General features: G+C 39.2%; 1 protein-coding gene across 3 annotated transcripts; it reads right to left on the reverse strand.

The window, feature by feature from the left end:
* Positions 1–1974: 1974 nt before the first annotated feature.
* Positions 1975–7696, reverse strand: LOC127874458 (uncharacterized). Of its 3 annotated transcripts, none has more exons than XM_052418801.1 (3): positions 7565–7696; positions 6882–6975; positions 1975–3552 (listed from the first exon to the last, which is right to left on the reverse strand). In XM_052418801.1, exons 2-3 carry the CDS (start codon positions 6963–6965, stop codon positions 2224–2226), a joined length of 1413 nt encoding a protein of 470 aa, XP_052274761.1. In that variant the 5' UTR covers positions 6966–6975; positions 7565–7696; the 3' UTR covers positions 1975–2223. The 3 variants fall into 3 exon arrangements, with proteins under 3 accessions (XP_052274761.1, XP_052274764.1, XP_052274763.1); XM_052418804.1 differs by lacking the exons at positions 6882–6975; positions 7565–7696 and adding exons at positions 5245–5304; positions 5485–5712; XM_052418803.1 differs by lacking the exons at positions 6882–6975; positions 7565–7696 and adding an exon at positions 5365–6837.
* Positions 7697–20002: the final 12306 nt, after the last annotated feature.

A 20002-nucleotide genomic window follows, 5' to 3' on the forward strand; every position in this document is an offset into this window, starting at 1 on the left:
TTACATTACGCGCACTTATACTTCGCACATCATGTAACTTTTGCTTTTTTGTATTGTATTGTATTTTTGTATTGTTTTTAACGTTTTTAAACTTTCCTTAAAAAATATACATTTCACCCCTCAGAATATCAAAGTCAGTGCGCAATCAGCCTGTCTAGTTCCTGACAGCCAGATTAGCCATTCGACATGTGTAGGATTTTAAAAACGTGAAAAGAAAACTGCTTCTTTTATACATAATGATAAAATATGACATTTCTGCAGTAAAATAACAGCAGTGAAAATAAACACATTGTTCTTTTCACCGGTGAAAAGAACAAATTTTCGGAACTCTCTTTTCTATTTTTAGATTATCACAAATAATTATATTTATTTTTTCTTTGATCACGAGTGAATTAAAATCGACATTCCACCAAATGCAACACATTTTCTTTTTATTTTATGCCTTTTTTACCGTTTATTTACATTTTAAAAGAGTTTAACTGGAGAATTTTGCTGGTATAATGACGCCATTTCTTCACACTAATGATGTAATTTTGTGTTTTGAACTGTATTGAGGCACGCCACGGGAAAAGGGGTAACTTTTCAGCGAAAGGGAAACAGCTGTTAATTATTTTCTTGAAAAAGGGGCATAAAAGAAACAGAAAATTTGTTCATGTCAGTGTAAGATCGTTTGTTATTTCACTCGTTATCAAAGACACTCGTTATTTACACTCGTGGCTGCGCCACTCGTGAATATATATTTTCTATGATCACTCGTAAAATAACAAACGATCTTACACTGTCATGAACAAATATCCTCTATGTCTTAATGAAATACACATGTCCCAAATGTTTCAATCGTGACGAACAAGCAAATGTTTATTAAAATACGTAAGCAACGTGAAAACCGTGGCAATTTAACTTTGATTTAATTCTTGTTGCACTTTATATATAGGATCTGACATGAGTTGTCGTAGTATCATACCCTATTTTATTAAACGAGTTATGTTTTACCCATTTTTTTTTGTATTTATCAAATACCATTATGTATAGATATATATTATTACACAGGACACGTTATATTAACTGTGTTGATTAATTTACTTTATAATTTATAAATTAAAAAAAATGGTTTACATAAATATGCACTACAGTACAAAACAAACATTTAACGCGATGGATAAGCGACTAACAAACGGCAACGCTCAATTAACCGTATGTTGATTTAAGACGTCTGTGGCTACGGTACCGACGTATATGCATGTTCATATATACCAGGGGTGGTATTCCAGAAACATCTTAAGTCATTTCTTAAATAATTTCACTTAAGTTAAAAATTACAATGTTTTGTATTTCTTTACTAATTAAGGAAACACGTGTTATTTTGGTATTCCTAAAATAACATTGGCATAATGATGCTATTTAAATGTATATCTTGATGCCAATCTATTGCAATATGAAATGAAACACTTATGAAAATATCCCAATTTAAGGATCAGAATAAAATTTAACTTAAGATGCTTCTGGAATACGACCCCAGGAACGGTTTTGTGTGCAGTTCTGTCTAAGCCGATAGCGCATTGAATGCACGGAGCTCCTCACTGTAATGCTCTGATCAGGCAATGCACGGAGCTCCTCACTGTAATGCTCTGATCAGGCAGCACGGAGCTCCTCACTGTAATGCTCTGATCAGGCAATGCACGGAGCTCCTCACTGTAATGCTCTGATCAGGCAATGCACGGAGCTCCTCACTGAAATGCTCTGATCAGGCAATGCACGGAGCTCCTCACTGTAATGCTCTGATCAGGCAATACGCTTGGTCTTACTTAGGGGATTTATTCAGAAGTTTGTTTTCAGGGATTTGATTTTTAGCGTGCAATATATAATTTTCGGTGGAGTCAACATGTCTTAAAAATGTAAACGTATATTTTGAAGGGAAGGACAATGTATTTAAAGTTTGGCATTTACGGGTTACATATTCGAGAAAGCACGGAATAATTTATTTGAGAATATATTTTGTTTGTTTCTTTTCACCACATTAGTATTTAATGTCACACCGAGAACTAACATTTCGTTTTAACGTATTCCACTTAATATAGTATTACACCCCACAGAGTGTTGGTTATCTCACAGTTTGTTTTGTATGTTATACAACTTAACATAAAATAAAGGAACATCTGACGCAACACACGTTCAATAAATTTTTACATGTGTGGGAAAATGAAAATATCAGTACAATTCATTTTACAACAACATTCTGTACATTATGTCTTCCTGATCATTTGGAGCGCTGCCTTCCATAAACATCCGTAGATAAACTTCGCTTAATATTTCATCCTGCCGTCTACATATTATCTCAAGGATGACATCCGTGTCATCACATTTCCCGTTTTCATCTCTACATTGCACCATTCTGTTCATCCATCCCAGCTGCAGCATCTCCAGCTCAATCCTCCTCTTGCAGAACCACAGCAGTGGCTCTGGGTGACCGATAATGGCCTGTCGAATCCTCGGCAACCTAAGTATAACCCTCGGTCCTTCCTCCATCATGTCCTTGATATATGTTACCCATTTACGCTGTTGTTCATCATGCAATCCACGCGCTGCCATCAGATTTCGCTCTGGAATCATGTAGTATGGCATCTGTGTAGAGGATATTGCAGTTCTAAGTGTTCCCAGTGCGTCGTGTAACCAGTGGATCAAATTCTTTTCTTGAAAAATTGCGGGTGGATTGCGTTCAGCTTGCCAAAACATTATATTTTTCAGCACATAGGATGTTATTTCTTTCTTTTTTGGTTTCAGGACTTCTTTTACAATCATTTTTAGAAGTACATATAATTTTGCCTGAGTGCCATTAAGATTGTTAACGAGTTCCGTTTCACCCATGTTAAAGCAAATCCTCCACTCTAAATAGCTGTATTCACTTCCTTTATGTCCTATGGGGGTAACAACTGATCCCAATGATACAACTTTCAGCACGACATCCGGTGGCGGCCAATGTCGAGATCGTTGAGCCCATCTCTGCAGGATGCCGGGGCATTGACAGCGTACTGCCCACACTATGTCGATATCATATCCTAGTCCTGTTGACATCGGTAGTGAAGGCCCCGAGCGTTCAAGTTGAACACCTTCGTGTTTGATTTTTGACGTTTCATCAAGAACGAAACCGCTGCTTAGTAAACTGTTCCCATCTCCGATATCACAAAGAGCATTATTAATAAAATTCAAACGCGATGAACCAGGTCTCTCCAATAACATCCTGCAGTGTCCTGGGTATACACGTGTATCCATGCTGTATACTTCTATGTCGTCTGGTATGGTGTGTACATCGACTCCGTCTTCCACACAGAGGACACTCTTTAGCACGAGTAAGAGGTCACGATCGCTTTCTGCCAAGCAGGTCAACCCCTCGGCCTTGCTGCCAGCTGTTAATTGAGTTGAATTACTGGGTGTTGCGCCCACAAGCATATCATTTTCCATGTACTTCTCACCACGTCTCCGTCTGATCTCTTCCCCATAGCCCAACAGGGTCATAATATTGCAGATTTCCACGGACACACCTTCGACATGATTCTGAAAATGAAAGGGATCCAACTATTGTATTTACTGGATGGGGTACCGTGTATTGATTGATCAGTCCGTGGGGTTGTTCTTCTCACTGTTTGTCGTGCGCTGAACTCAAAATGTATTGGAGCTATATGGGTGAACATTGCCGACATACTTACTAGGATATGAACTTGCGCACATCCATACTTTGGTTCTGAAAGGTATTAAATAAGACTTACGGTCCTTTTGTGTGGTCGTGCGTAATTTAAAAAAGTATTTGTTCCACAGGGCTGCAACTTTACAAACTTAAACATATTGTTACAATTTTACTTCAAGGATTGTCCATCTTGAATTCAGTAATCAAAGATACTTGTGAGACCCAAAGTGTTGTGTAATGCACCCAAGAAACAGGATAGGCAGCTGCTTAAGTTACCGAAAGTGTTATATAACATATCCAAAATATATGTTAATAGTACTCGAGTTATCCGAAGTATTACATAAGCTAACCAATAAATGTTAAATAGAATAACCTGTCCACTAAATATTCAGTATACTCAAATTTAGGAATTTGGATGAGCACTAAACATTTGGAGTGCCTAGTGCAACTTTAAGTATATATTGTATGGCTATTTTCTCACTAGGAAATAGGGAAAACGTGATTACTTTTAAAACTAGACTTAACATTCTTTCGCCTCATAATTTACTGAATACCAGGCGACATTCGAATCACACTATTTTGCGCAATCTTTTCCCGATATAATGACGTGCGGCGTCTTTCAAATGTCGCGCGTCGTTTTAAATGTCGCGCGTAGCTTTGAATGTCGCTTGGCATGCTCCATGCTTGACTGTCGACAATAGCGCAATATTTGCGCAATATAACGTCGTCTGTCGTTTGAGAAGTCGCGGTGTCGAATTGTGCGTCGATTAACTGTCACATGTGGCCCTTTGATGTCGAGAAAGGACAATCACAGCGAACGGGAACGCTTTCTGTCCGATTTTTACCTGAGATTGACGAATGTATACAGTTGCTGTTTCTGGTAATGTTTCAGTGTCTTACCTATGGGTGAAACTGGTACATGGTGTTGTGGCTGGTAACGTTTCAATCACTGAATTATTCATGAGTGACGACTGTACATGATGCTCTGCCTGGAAACGCATTCGGTCCCTAACTAACACGTCAAGATGTGAGTGACAACTGTTTATGCTATTGTATCGGAGAACGTTTTCAGTCCCTAACTTACCATTTAGTAATAATTAGTAAAGGCTGCTTTGTCGAGGAACGCTTGCAGTCCCTGACTTACCCAAGAGTGACTGCTGTACAGATTGTTGTGTCTGTGGAACGCTTCTAGTCCTCGATTGACCCAAGAGGAACGGCGGTACAGGTTGTTGTGTCTAGGGAACGCTTTTAGTCCCTGACTTACCCGAGAGTGACGACTGTATAGGAGGTTGTGTCTGGGGAACGCTTTCAGTCCCTGACTTACCAAAGAGTGACTGCTGTACAGAGTGTTGTGTCTGGGAAACGCTTTCAGTCCCTGACTCACCCGAGAGTGACGGCTGAACAGTTGTTGTGTCTGGGGAACGCTTTCAGTCCCTGACTCACCCGAGAGTGACGGCTGTACAGTTGTTGTGTCTGGGGAACACTTTCAGTCCCTGACTTACCCAAGAGTGACGGCTGTACAGGTTGTTGTGTCTGGGGAACGCTTTCAGTCCCTGACTCACCTGAGAGTGACAGCTGTACAGGTTGTTGTGTCTGGGGAACGCTTTCAGTCCCTGACTCACCTGAGAGTGACGGCTGTACAGGTTGTTGTGCATGGGGAACGCTTTCAGTCCCTGACTCACCTGAGAGTGACAGCTGTACAGGTTGTTGTGTCTGGGGAACGCTTTCAGTCCCTGACTCAACCGAGAGGGACTGCTGTACAGGTTGTTGTGTCTGGGGAACGCTTTCAGTTCTTGACTCACCCGAGAGTGACTGCTGTAAAGGTTGTTGTGTCTGGGGAACGCTTTCAGTCCCTGACTCACCCGAGAGTCACTGCTGTACAGGTTGTTGTGTCTGAGGAACGCTTGCAGTCCCTGACTTACCCGAGAGTGACTACTATACAGGTTGTTGTGTCTGGGGATTGTTTGCAGTCGCTGACCCACCTGAGAGTGACTGCTGTTCAGGTGGTTGAGTCTGGGGGAACGTTTGCAGTCGCTTACTCACCCGAGAGTGACTGCTGTACAGGTTTTTGTGTCTGGGGAACGTTTGCAGTCCCTTACTCACCCAAGAGTGACGGCTGTACAGGTTGTTGTGTCTGAGACGCTTGCAGTCCCCGACTCACCTGAGAGTGACTGCTGTAAAGGTTGTTGTGCCTGGGGAACGCTTGCAGTTCCTGACTCACCCGGGAGTGACTGCTGTAATGGTTGTTGTGTCTGGGGAACGCTTGCAGTTCCTGACTCACCCGGGAGTGACTACTGTAAAGGTTGTTGTGTCTGGGGAACGCTTGCAGTTCCTGACTCACCCGGGAGTGACTACTGTAATGGTTGTTGTGTCTGGGGAACGCTTGCAGTCCCTGACTCACCTGAGAGTGACTGCTGTAAAGGTTGTTGTGCCTGGGGAACGCTTGCAGTTCCTGACTCACCCGGGAGTGACTACTGTAATGGTTGTTGTGTCTGGGGAACGCTTGCAGTTCCTGACTCACCCGGGAGTGACTACTGTAATGGTTGTTGTGTCTGGGGAACGCTTGCAGTCCCCGACTCACCTGAGAGTGACTGCTGTAAAGGTTGTTGTGCCTGGGGAACGCTTGCAGTTCCTGACTCACCTGAGAGTGACTACTGTAAAGGTTGTTGTGCCTGGGGATTGTTTGCAGTCGCTGACCCACCTGAGAGTGACTACTGTAAAGGTTGTTGTGTCTGGGGATTGTTTGCAGTTCCTGACTCACCCGGGAGTGACTACTGTAAAGGTTGTTGTCTCTGGGGATTGTTTGCAGTTCCTGACTCACCCGGGAGTGACTACTGTAAAGGTTGTTGTGCCTGGGGATTGTTTGCAGTTCCTGACTCACCCGGGAGTGACTACTGTAAAGGTTGTTGTGTCTGGGGATTGTTTGCAGTTCCTGACTCACCCGGGAGTGACTGCTGTAATGGTTGTTGTGCCTGGGGAACGCTTGCAGTCCCCGACTCACCCGGGAGTGACTGCTGTAAAGGTTGTTGTGCCTGGGAAACGCTTGCAGTTCCTGACTCACCTGAGAGTGACTGCTGTAAAGGTTGTTGTGCCCTAGGAACGCTTGCAGTTCCTGACTCACCCGGGAGTGACTACTGTAAAGGTTGTTGTGCCCTAGGAACGATTGCAGTATCTCAGAGTCTCTCACATTCTCACTTACCCGAGAGTGATGATTGTATAGGCTGCTGTTTATTGGAACTATTCCTGTTTTTGACACGGCACTATCGGTGTCAACTTCTTCCATTTTCTGTTGGCTGCAAGTATACTTTATTTTAAGATTTAAAATAAATAAAGTGTAAGATGTCGATTACTCTGAAATTAACATGTAAGCCAAATCATTACATGTCGTAATAGATTGATCTTATAGCAAGTTTATAAGGCCTGTTTAATTATGATAATCTTGAAAAGGGTCGAAACGTTCTCAAGTAAGTCTTTGTGTGCTTATTCATGTTTTCATTCCCTTTCTATGCACAATAATTTTGATATAAACTTTTGGAAATCCCACTTCGATGTTCTTATTTTTTATTTACATGCGTGTTCAAACTAGAATTCGAATACACGTGCCAAGTACTTAATTCTTGCAATATGTGTGAGATAACAAAAACCAGTTTAACGCAGTCAGCAACTTTAACATGTGTGGTAAACTCCATTTGCGTAGACAAATTGATTTTGCAATTTCGTTTTCAAAAGTATCTCCATAGTTATTTTAAAAGAAAATTTGTGTTACTGTAAAAAAAATGCAAATCACATTATATATTATTGTGTCATAGGAAACAAACATCAACATAATTTAAATATTCCAAAGAAAACATTAACAATACTGCGAAATACAAATGAACTTACTTGCAGTGTACTCGAAGATATTTTATATATAAAGATAGGCCACATTAGAGAAGGCTTCTGGAGATCTCGTTTTATCTAAAGGCCCGACGTTATCTTTCATAATCACACTTGATCGCCGACTTGACTTCAATAAGCCTGATTTTATGACGTCGCACAGTAGAATTGATAACGACTGAAACATGAAATCAGGTATGTATATTAACGGTATCCGCAACTCCATGCATAAATCCAATAACAGCGAAAATATGATGCCGTGGCTGATAATCCAGTCAGAAAAGAAGATAATTATTGATTTTATCGATAACGCGTAATAGCTTAACGGTGTTAACAGAGATGATATTTAACCTTGGTAATTTAAACCCCGATTGTCACGTCATTTATTATTCAATATTTAAAATTTTACCCATTTTAGAAAGCTGAAATGTTGTTCTTTCTAAATATCTAATTAATTTGTCAATCCATAAGATATTAAAAATATGGGCTCTCCGTTGTAGTGACAGCCATTGTGTGAGTATGTTTTTGCCACTGTGACCTTGACCTTTGACCTAGTGACCTAAAAATCAATAGGGGTCATCTGCCAGTCATGATCAATGTACCTATGAAGTTTCATGATCCTAGTCATAAGCGTTATTGAGTTATCATCCGGAAACCATTTTACTATTTCGGGTCACCGTGACCTTGACCTTTGACCTAGTGACCTGAAAATCAATAGGGGTCATCTGCGAGTCATGATCAACCTACCTATCAAGTTTCATGATCCTAGGAATAAGCGTTCTTTAGTTATCATCCGGAAACCATTTTACTTTTTCGGGTCACCGTGAACTTGACCTATGACCTAGTGACCTCACAATCGATAGGGGTCATCTGCGAGTCATGATCAATGTACCTATGAAGTTTCATGATCCTAGGCATAAGCGTTATTGAGTTATCATCCGGAAACCATTTTACTATTTTGGGTCACCGTGACCTTGACCTTTGACCTAGTGACCTGTAAAATAAATAGGGGTCATCTGCGAGTCATGATCAATATACCTATGACGTTTCATGATCCTAGGCATAAGCGTTCTTGAGTTATCATCCGGAAACCATTTTACTATTTCGGGTCACCGTGACCTTGACCTTTGACCTAGTGACCTGACAATCAATAGGGGTCAATTGCCAGCCATTATCAATCTACCTACGAAGTTTCATGATCCTAGGCATAAGCGTTCTTGAGTTATCATCCGGAAACCATTTTACTATTTCGGGTCACTGTGGCCTTGACCTTTGACCTAGTGATCTGAACATCAATAGGGGTCATCTGCGAGTCGTGATCAATCGACCTATCAAGTTTCATGATCCTAGGCCTAAGCGTTCTTGAGTTATCATCCGGAAACCATTTTACTATTTCGGGTCACTGTGACCTTGACCTTTGACCTAGTGACCTGAAAATCAATAGGGGTCATCTGCGAATCATGATTAATTTACCTATCAAGTTTGATGATCCTAGGCCTAAGCGTTCTTGAGTTATCATCCGGAAACCATTTTACTATTTCGGGTCACCGTGACCTTGACCTTTGTCCTAGTGACCTCAAAATCAATAGGGATCATCTGCGAGTCATGGTCGATGTACCTATGACGTTTCATGATTCTAGGCATAAGCGTTCTTGAGTTATCATCCGGAAACCACCTGGTGGACGGACCGACAGACCGACAGACCGACCGACATGTGCAAAGCAATATACCCCATCTTCTTCGAAGGGGAGCATACAAAGATGTGACGAGTTAAATACAACGTAATTGCTTTTTGTCTTCCAACTGCGAGTGAGTGTCGGTAAAAAAATATCGTCGCCTTCACTGTAAAATATATTATTGCTTTGTCATTTTTAGTCAGAAATGTGATAAATAACATTCACTAGAAAGCTTATAGATTGACGTTTTTTCTGTGTTATTTTCAATTGTTTATTTGAACTATTCAAGTTATTGCGCCGAGTTAAAATCAAAACTTTTACTAGCAGCCGCGGTCGATTTAAGCGGCTGCGAGACGCGAACTTCAATTGAAGATCACCAAATTATTACCATTTTCAATTTAATATTTAAAAAGTAACCATCGTTCGAAAGCTTGGAAATTTATTGTTTATATTAAATAATTTAATTAGAAAACAGATCAAAAATAATACGGAAATCGCGATACCGCTTTTTGTGTGTCCTCAACCGCGTCAGATACTGCATCTGTAATTTCCCATCAGTTGCTAAAAAACTATTCACAAAAAGACGTTTATTTAATTAAATTATTAATATAATAAAAATATCAATTATAATGTTTAAAAGTTTAATTATATTGAATTATAAAAAAAAATCATACACGTGCGGTCTACTGTAATAACAAGTCTTTGGCTTCCATTATTCAATCAGTACAGGAATATACTCAAAAGAAATTTATCACACATCCAACACCCATGAACAACTTTTCACATATTGACCTTTGATAAGCCCCTTTATTTGACAAACAAGTACAATCACAATAGATCTTTGCCACAAATCTTCAACAGGTCCTGCCTCAGGAATGACAACAGTTGAGCTATTAATGTCCTCCGCATCGGACAAAAATAAGTCCAATGGCTCTGCAAAGAATGTATCAGATTCTGCTGCACCTGTAAGAAAGTAAAACATACACAATGAAATTATACTTTGAATAGTATCAGCATCAATCAATGTGTGTATACAAACTATCCATAAATGTACCTTGCATGCGCCGATTGTACTCGGTATATGTTTGACCGGCACATGGAACGTACGTACACTGTTGGGCAGGGATGAGTCCAATAGACCAGAAAGAAGATCAGCCCTCGTAGCAAAGGAGTTGTCGAGATACAATGTGGACATTGCTGCTCTGAGCGAAACTCGTTTTGCTAAAGAGAGACAGTTGAGAGAACCAAACGCTGGATACACTTTCTTCTGGAGTGGTCGTGGGAAGGATGAACGCCATGAGGCTGGGGTTGGCTTTGCTATCAAAAATGACCTTATAGGCAAATTAACTAGCCTACCAAAGGGAGTCAATGATCGCCTTTTGAAGCTCACTCTTCAACAAAAAGGAAAAAGAAATGCAACCATTGTAAGCTGCTATGCTCCTACTATGACAAACCCCGATGACATCAAGGACAAGTTTTATGACGAGCTTGATAATATTATTGATTCCGCACCCAAACAAGACAAACTAGTGGTTCTTGGCGACTTCAATGCCCGTGTCGGGTCAGATGTAGACAGGTGGGGAGAACACGGTGTTGGATCTTGCAACAGCAATGGTCTACTCTTGCTCAGATTGTGTGCCCAGCATAACCTTAGTGTAACAAACACACTATTCCAGCTGCCAACCCGAAACAAAACCTCTTGGGTGCACCCGCGCTCAAAACACTGGCATCTTATCGACTATGTCATTGTCAGGTCTTCAGACAGGAACGATGTGCGAGTGACAAAGTCAATGTGTGGAGCAGATTGCTGGACGGACCACCGCCTCATAATATCTTAACTCAACTTTCATATTCAACCTCCTAGGCGCCCACAGGGGAAGAAACCCCCAAAACGTCTGAATATTGAGAACCTGAACAATGTCGACGTCAAAAAGCAGGTAGCAAGTGAGTTGGATGAAAAACTTGAGTCAATGACTTTGAATTATGGCAAAATTGAACAAGACTGGGCGGACTTCAAGAACACTGTACACTCGGCATGCTGTGTCCTACTTGGTCCTAAAATGCACTCTCACCAGAATTGGGTCGATGAAAACAACGAGGCTATAGACAAACTGCTTGAAGAAAAGAATAAACTATTAAAGCTGAACCTCTCAAATAAAACCCAAGCCAACACAGCTGCTTTACACCAGGCAAAGCAAAATGTTCAGACAGAGTTAAGGCACATGAAAGACAAATGGCTCAAATAAAAAGCCAATGAAATCCAGGACTATGCTGACTCTCACAAATCCAAACGTTTCTATCAAGCTGTCAGAACACTGTATGGTCCCCAGCCTGCTGATACATCACCACTGCTCTCTGCGGTTGGGACCAAACTTATCACAGACAACCCTGGCATTCTTGATAGGTGGGCAGAGCACTTTGAGTCGGTCTTAAACATGACATCTACAATAAGTGACGAAGCAATCAATCGCCTACCTCAGGCCCCGATTGACAATACACTCGACAACCCTCCTTCCGTTACAGAGACAGAAAAGGCTATTAAGCAGATGTCAACTGGCAAAGCTCCTGGCGCAGACGCCATTCCAGCTGAGATCTACAAAGCGCCAGGCAAACTGACGATCCAGAACATGACAGAACTTTTTCAGTCAATGTGGGAAAAGAAAACGCTACCAAAGGATCTAAAGGATGCGTCAATATTTCACCTCTACAAGCGCAAAGGCAACATTCAGTCGTGCGACAACCACCGCAGGAAAGATCCGTGCACGCATACTATTGAACAGACTCCTAATCCACCTTGAAAACGGCCTCCTTTCTGATAGTCTGTCCGGATTCCGCTCCGGTCGTGGTACAGCCGATCTTTGCTGCTAAACAACTGCAAGAGAAATACCAAGAACAGAATGTCAGCCTCTACACAACATTTGTAGACCTCACCAAAGCGTTTAATACTGTGAACAGGACTGGTTTATAGAAAATGAAGAAATTCGACTGTCCACCAAGATTCATCACGATGGTACGCCAATTCTATGACGTTATGCAGACCCACGTTCTCGATGATGGTAATCAACATTCACCCTTTGAGGTTTCTAATGGTGTCAAGCAAGGATGCGTTTTAGCCCCGACACTCTTCAGCATGGTGTTCACTGTCATGCTCGCAGATGCCTTCTCTGAATGTGACCCAGGCATTGATATCAGGCACCGCACAGATGTGGGAGTCTTCAACCTGCAGCGTTTGAAAGCCAAGACCAACGTCCATTTCAAAAGGCTAAGAGACCTTTTCTTTGCAGGTGATTGTACCCTTAATGCTTCCACAGAGGCTGACATGCAACAGAGCCTGAACAGATTCTCAGATGCCTGTGACAGTTTTGGCTTGACAATCAGCACTAAAAAGACTGAGGACATGTTCCAACCAGCACCAAATAGCCCTTACATCGAGTCAAACATCTCCACCAAGTCTCAGCGTTTAATCCTGTGGAGAAGTTCACGTATCTTGGTAGCACTCTATCCAGAAACGTCCATATTGATGACGAAGTCAACTCCCGCATAGCTAAAGAAAGCTCTGCCTTTCGTCGCCTAAACAAAACTGTATGGAACCGCCGAGGTATCACAGCATCGACAAAGCTCAATGTGTACAGAGCAGTTGTGTTTACAACATTACTTTATGCCAGTGAGACCTGGACGGTGTACCAGAGACACACCAAGAGGCTTAACCACTTTCACACAGTATGCCTCCGAAAAATACTAGGCATCAGATGGCAAGACAAGTTCTCGGATACTGAGTTCCTGAGCCGTACAAATATGTACGGTATCGACACCTTACTACAGTCAGGCCAACTTCGCTGGGCTGGTCACGTTTGTAGGATGGACGACACACGCATCCCAAAACAGCTGTTCTAAGGTGATCTAGTAAATGGCTCACGCTCCAGAGGTGGTCAAAAGAAGCGGTTTAAAGACTCGCTGAAAGTATCCACCAAGCTGTTTGGCATGGAACCCGACTTATGGGAGAAGCCCGCCCAGAATCGTAGTGCTTGGAGATCGAGTCAAAAGGTCGGAGCCAAAAAACACGCGCAGCATCGTGTCTGCCTTGCCGAGCAAAAGAGAGCAAAGCGGAAGGAGAGGAAAGCATCTGATGCACCCCCATCTGGACCATCCTGTCCGATATGTGGAAGGACGTTCCATGCCAGGATTGGATTAATCGGTCACCTTCGCACCCACAACACCAACCACAGAAACACTAACAGTTGAATTCATGGTCATCTTCGACAACGAAGGACGAACTATCATTGTCAAATGTAACTTGAAAATAATAAACTAGTAGTAACTGGAGTTTTAATAGATGTAAACATCTTTTTTTATGGTAAAATGTGCAATTGGATAAAAAAAGAATCCCATTAAAACTTAAATAGCATAAAAACAACTCAGTAGAAACAAACAATGTTTTTGCAAACCATTCAGTTACGTTAGTTTAGTAAATTTGAAGCATATTTTAAAGATGTTTATAAATACACTTGATGTTTCGTCCAAAATATACCATAAACTCATTGTTACGCCTACAATTCTGCCATTTTCCCCCAAATTCCAACTTAATTAGTATTGAAATTACGGGGTAGAAACCCAAAACTGTTTTTGCAAACCATTCAGTAACATGAATTTAGTAAATTTGCAGCTTTCATTTATATTTTAAAGATGTTTAAATACACTTGATGCTTCGTCCAAAATATGCCATAAACTCATTGTTACGCCTACAATTCTGCTATTTTCCCCCGAATTCAAATCCAGAAAACCAACAGAATTAATATCGAATATGCCTTTCAAATATTTCCAAGACAACATACGATACATTATCCATCGGTTTATATAAAGTTTAACAATCAGTATAATGTAATATAAACGTGAGAATTCTTATAAATTGGTACATGTCGGCTTGTTTAACATACATTTCCGCCATTTTGAAATCTATCCTCTACCAAAGGCAAACATTTTCAACCTGATTTAATGACTTTATCAGCATAATCCAACATAAATATACATGCGTAACTGATTTTGAAAACGTATGAACCAAAACATAATTTTAACAATAAATGTGTTGGTATCAATCATAATATTAATTTCTCAAGCAAACCACATTAAAAATAATGAAATATTTTTCGCTTGAAATTAAAATGCTTCATTAATTTATTTCCATTTCATTGTTATTCATTTTCATGAATTGACACTAACGTGTAACTCCTCTTCTCTACCCCCCTCCGTAACCAATATATTTTACGACGTACCATCTACTGCAATGTGTTAGCCGTAAATTGGCGTATTTTTTCTATAGTTTCAATGGGTCAAAACTTTCTCTTTGTGTGCATTAATTCCGATTTGAATTTCATCATATAATTCTTCATTTACTGAATTGCATGACTTTACATGTATTTAGTTACAGCACCTAATCTGTTGCAACACGCACGCTTTTCATGCATAGAACTTGGCAGACGACAGCAACAATTTCGCGCTCTTATTAAAATACGAGTTTATCATGACGTACATGTATATTGAATGACGCGTACGACGGTGCTTGAAGCAGCAAATATTTTCACGAGGCCATAGAAAAACGGTTTTAGTCAGTTTGATAAATAAACATGGTGAAATAAATATTTACTGGAATTAAACTGCTAGCGCGTTAAGTTTGTAAAGGTTACTGTTTTCACAACTAACTCGCCATAAGGATTCCATTGCTCACCATTTGCTTTTAACTGTTTATAAGAAACAATTGTTTACATTTAAAAGGTGTGATGATGATGGCCGACATTGTCTTACATTTACTGAATTAATTACCGTTTTATATTACGTTAATAGTAGAACTGTAATTGCTTGTTAATCTATCTGCGGTAAACCACAGGTGGTTAGCGTGTGGCTATGATGTTAATAAGTGAAAACATCATTTTGAATGATAAATAATCAAAATATAACGAAACATTAACTTTTCTGAAAAAAATCACTATCAAATATATATATAACAAGGTATCCAACTTAAGATCACCCGAAAACAGTGTGCATCGCATTTAACAGCCATAACTTCATCAATTGTGCAGCGATTTCCATGAACTCGGTCTTTTTCAACGCAGAAATGAATTTCGGTAAACGCTTACCTCATTGACCGACGTCAATAAAAATAAATACACTCAAGTTAACATCGCCCTCATACGCATAACTGTGATACGGTGTAAATAACAGTTTGACGACAAGAAAGTTACCTGAGAATTTATTGTGACACCTCTGTATCAGCATACATGCCTGTGTAATATGGCTTGAATATTCGATTCGCACGTCATGCTATCTCCTATTAGTGGCATGTATGGATTATCACCCCATGTGGCGTTTATGACGATTACGCGTAGATGTAAATTAAAGTATGGAATTCTGACACATTTATAGAGAAACCTTGATTTTTTTGACAATCGCTCTTTTCTTTTACATTTTCAACTTGAATCCTCTAGTGAAAGATTCAATCGCAATTGGCGATCGGAAACGTTATAGAATATTCTGACTTTGAAATAAAGTTAGAAAAAAAGCGTTTTTAAATAATTAAATTGTAAACGTGTATACATTGTTGTTGTTTTTGGCACTTGTTAGTCGCATATTCATCGCATGAAATGTGTGTTATGAGTTTAATCGAATGTTGATAAATTATTTCCGTGTGACATAATCTTTGACACGCATAATAATAAACATACACAAGTCCTTTTCAATGTTTATAACGATTAATTTCTATTGATTTAATTTCAACACAACGTTTCCAATGTTCGTAAAATATTCTAAACTGTAAGTTAAATTTAATGGCCTAATTGCCCCATGACAATAACAAATTGTGTGACCGTAACGTTCGGCCGTCTCTTTCTTTCTAACTTCCCTCTACTGACGAACAGTGTATTAATATAGATTGGAACACCCAATGCTGACGTGTCAATTTCCGACGGGATCTCTTGCAAAACCACATGCCCAAAGGTAGCGAAGATGATATATGAGATAGACAAATAAGGAAATACGCTATTTACATGAGTCATACAACATTCGATCTGCAGGTTGCATACCACAAGACATGTTTAATTAACGCGATAAGCAATCATTAATTAACTTGGTGTGTTATTCTGGTCTGTTTTGACGTTATTTATGATTACCATCTGTGTTGGTCATCTGATATCGTTCGGAAGCATGCATTCGCTAATTCATTAATTAGCTGGTCTCTTTGTATGTAAGATATTGCTTATAGTAGGTTAGCCAATTGAATTTTTGTTGTTTATACTTTTCAAATGCGCATAATATTTTGTATACTTAAATTTAATAAAATATTTAACTCGTTACGTTACATCCGCTTGTCACGATTTTTCGCAATTAACAGCGTGTTACTTATCATTATGAAACACTAATGAAATGGAATTAATATGCATATTAAAATATAAAAAAATCTTTAAATATTTGTTTTGCTTTACATTATGAAATAATGGTTCTATTGATCAATTAGATAAATGGTATTGGGTTTTTCGGTTTTCTCCCTTTGATTTGCTAAGGAATATGCTGTAATTTAGGTTTCTAATTTATAGCCTCAGCTGCTGTGCTGCGGGTGTGTATGAGGGTATTTCTATGGCGCACCAAAGGGGTCGAAACTTTAACTTCTGCTCGAGCAGAAAAAAATGCAGCTCGAGCAGCATTTAAATGCTGCTCGAGCAGCATATTGCTGCTCGAGCAGCAATTTACTGGTCGAGCAGCATTTAAATGCTGCTCGAGCAGCAAAATTCCTGCTCGAGCAGCAATATGCTGCTCGAGCAGCATTTATTTTTAGAATAAACCATTGAACCCGTCGGCCAATCAAATTTGAGCTTACAAACGGACGACATTAGCTATCTCTACGGAAACGAAATAGACCGGTGTAGCGTCAATATTGTCAGATCGTGAGATCTGACGATTTCACAGTACCTCCGTGATATTGCTCCGATCAGTCGCCGTGAAAAATGTCAGATTGATGAAAAATAATATTTAACGCATTGTTGTTTCAATTCAACTTAATTTCGCGTTTTTACAGCTTGCAGTTATTTTCGGACATCTTTTTTCGGACGTTGAACCTTAACACATTATTCACAACAAAGATATCGAAACAGTAGTTCTAACACAATGCAAACATTTGAATTTTAAAACGATTTTCGTTTTAAATGTTATATATATCGATGATGTACATGCATTACGTTGTAAAGAAATATAGTAATGCCTAATTTACAGTCATGAGTGTTGCACTTATTTAATACAAAGATATCACATTGATTGAAGAAAATATTTTCAGATTATATAATATATATATATTATTTTAGCTTAAAAAAGTTAAAAACTTATTATGAACCAAATTCAGTTCCAGAAATATATAATCCCAATCGGTGTTTTTATCATTATTTTAGCTAATTCACATGTACACTCAATTCAGGAAAACTATTTTATTATATTTCATACAATCATAGTTACCACTATCATCATTTATTTAATATGTCAATAAGCTTGATTGGCAATTGTCGCTTCAGCTCGGGTAATGCTTTAAAGTACCCCGTGTACTCTTAAGTATACTTTAATGTACCCCGGGTACGCTAAATATACTTAAACGTACCGTTGGTCTGTCTGTCAGTGCAGTCACTCACAAACTTGTCAGTGCTCTATCTCAGAAACTCAATATAAGTATTCAACATGAAACTTTATGGGTGTATAAATATAGCTGAGGAGAGATGCCATGTACAAGAACCATAACCCGTCGCTTTCTGAAATAAGAGTTATTGCGCTATGTTGTTTTTCTATGATGTAACTAGGGCTATATCTCAGATACTATACAAGATTTTAACATGAAACTTCATGGGTGTATAATTATCAATGCACGAGAACCATAACCGTATACTTTCTTACATAACGGTTATTGCCCTTTCTTGTTATTGTTATTTTATGATGTAACTTTTCAGGGCTATATCTCATTTATAGAACCATGCATAAGAACCACAACCCTTCACTTTCTTAAATAAGAGTTATTGCCCTTTGTTGTTTTTGTATGATGTAACTTTTCAGGGCTTTATCTCAGAAACTATAAATACAAGATTTCAACATGAAATTTCATGGGTGTATAATTGTCAATGAGAATAAGTGCCATGCACAAGAAACATAACCCTAGTACATATGTACATGTCTGATGTTACTTTACAGGACTATATCACAGATACTATACACGATTTAAAGATGAAATTTAATGGACGTTAAGATATCAATGAGGAGAGGTGTCATGCACAAAATCTATAACCCTACACTTTCTTAAATAAGAGTTATTGCCAATTGTTTTTTTATGTTGTTACTATAAAATAAGTGAGATAAGGGTACAACCCTTCAAATAAACTTTTCTGTTAGTTCTGCACCCATCAATAATCAAAATTTATTTGGCGGGGATATCAATTTAACGAATTTGCTTATTATTAGTCTAAACGTTGAAATAGACTAAATATTTTAAGTAGCAATGAGAATATAAGACACAACAGACTCATCAGTCATCAGTATAATGTTAGCATATGTTTAGTCGGTTACTGAACTAGGGCAAATAAAGTTGAAGTTTATCAGGTGGTCTAAAAGTCCTCACCGCCTAGCAGATAAGTCTACAAAGTATTTTAAAGCCGGTTCATGAACATGAAATGATAAGTCATTTACGCCATCGGGATTATTTATTTTAAGTCAATATGTTTTTGGAATCATAAGGCACTCATTGAAAAATACACCACTACATAAATAAATATCTAGGTTTATAAGTTTTATCGTGCTGTACTTGTTTAGGAGATGTGTAATACCAACTGGCTACTTCTGTTTTCAGAACTAAAAGGCACAGAAGGATTTTATTAATATTTTGTTGAGTTTTCAGATTAATCGAGCCCAAAGCACTTCCTGCTACACAAACATATTTTCGAGCAACAACACATATTGATAATATCCATTTTAATGCCGTGCGGGTCTTTACAGTGGAGTGATCGAGTCGCACAGATATGTTTGCCGCACTCCAGGAATCAGAAGTCTGCTTCTCACGACTAGTCTCGATAAACTGAATCATAGGCCTGTCGCAACATTGTGGGATGCTTTTTAATGACCAAACATTTGGCAGTCTGGAAATAAAGTAAAAGTCATTCATACTTGTGTTAAAATAGTGACCTGAAAATCAATAGGGGTCATCTGCGGGTCACGATCAATGTACCTATGAAGTGTCATGATCCTAGGCAAAAGCATTCTTGAGTTATCATCTGAAAATCATTTTACTATTTCGGGTCACTGTGACCTTGACCTTTGACCTTGTGACCTCAAAATCAATAGGGGTCATCTGCAAGTCATGATCAATCTACCTATGAAGTTTCATGATCCTAGGTGTATGCGTTCTTGAGTTATCATCCGAAAACCATTTTACTATTTTGAATCACTGTGACCTTGACCTTTGACCTAGTGACCTCAAAATCAATAGGGGTCATCTGCGAGTCATGATCAATCTACCCATGAAGTTTCATGATCCTAGGCGTATGCGTTCTTGAGTTATCATCCGGAAACCATTTTACTATTTCGGGTCACCGTGACCTGGACCTTTGACCTAGTGACCTAAAAATCAATTAGGGTCATCTGCAAGTCATGATCAATCTACCCATGAAGTTTCATGATCCTAGGCGTATGCGTTCTTGAGTTATCATTCAAAAACCATTTTACTATTTCTGGTCGCTGTGACCTTCACCTTTGA

The sequence above is a fragment of the Dreissena polymorpha genome, chromosome 3, assembly GCF_020536995.1.
Source record: "Dreissena polymorpha isolate Duluth1 chromosome 3, UMN_Dpol_1.0, whole genome shotgun sequence".
Lineage (NCBI taxonomy): Eukaryota > Metazoa > Mollusca > Bivalvia > Myida > Dreissenidae > Dreissena > Dreissena polymorpha.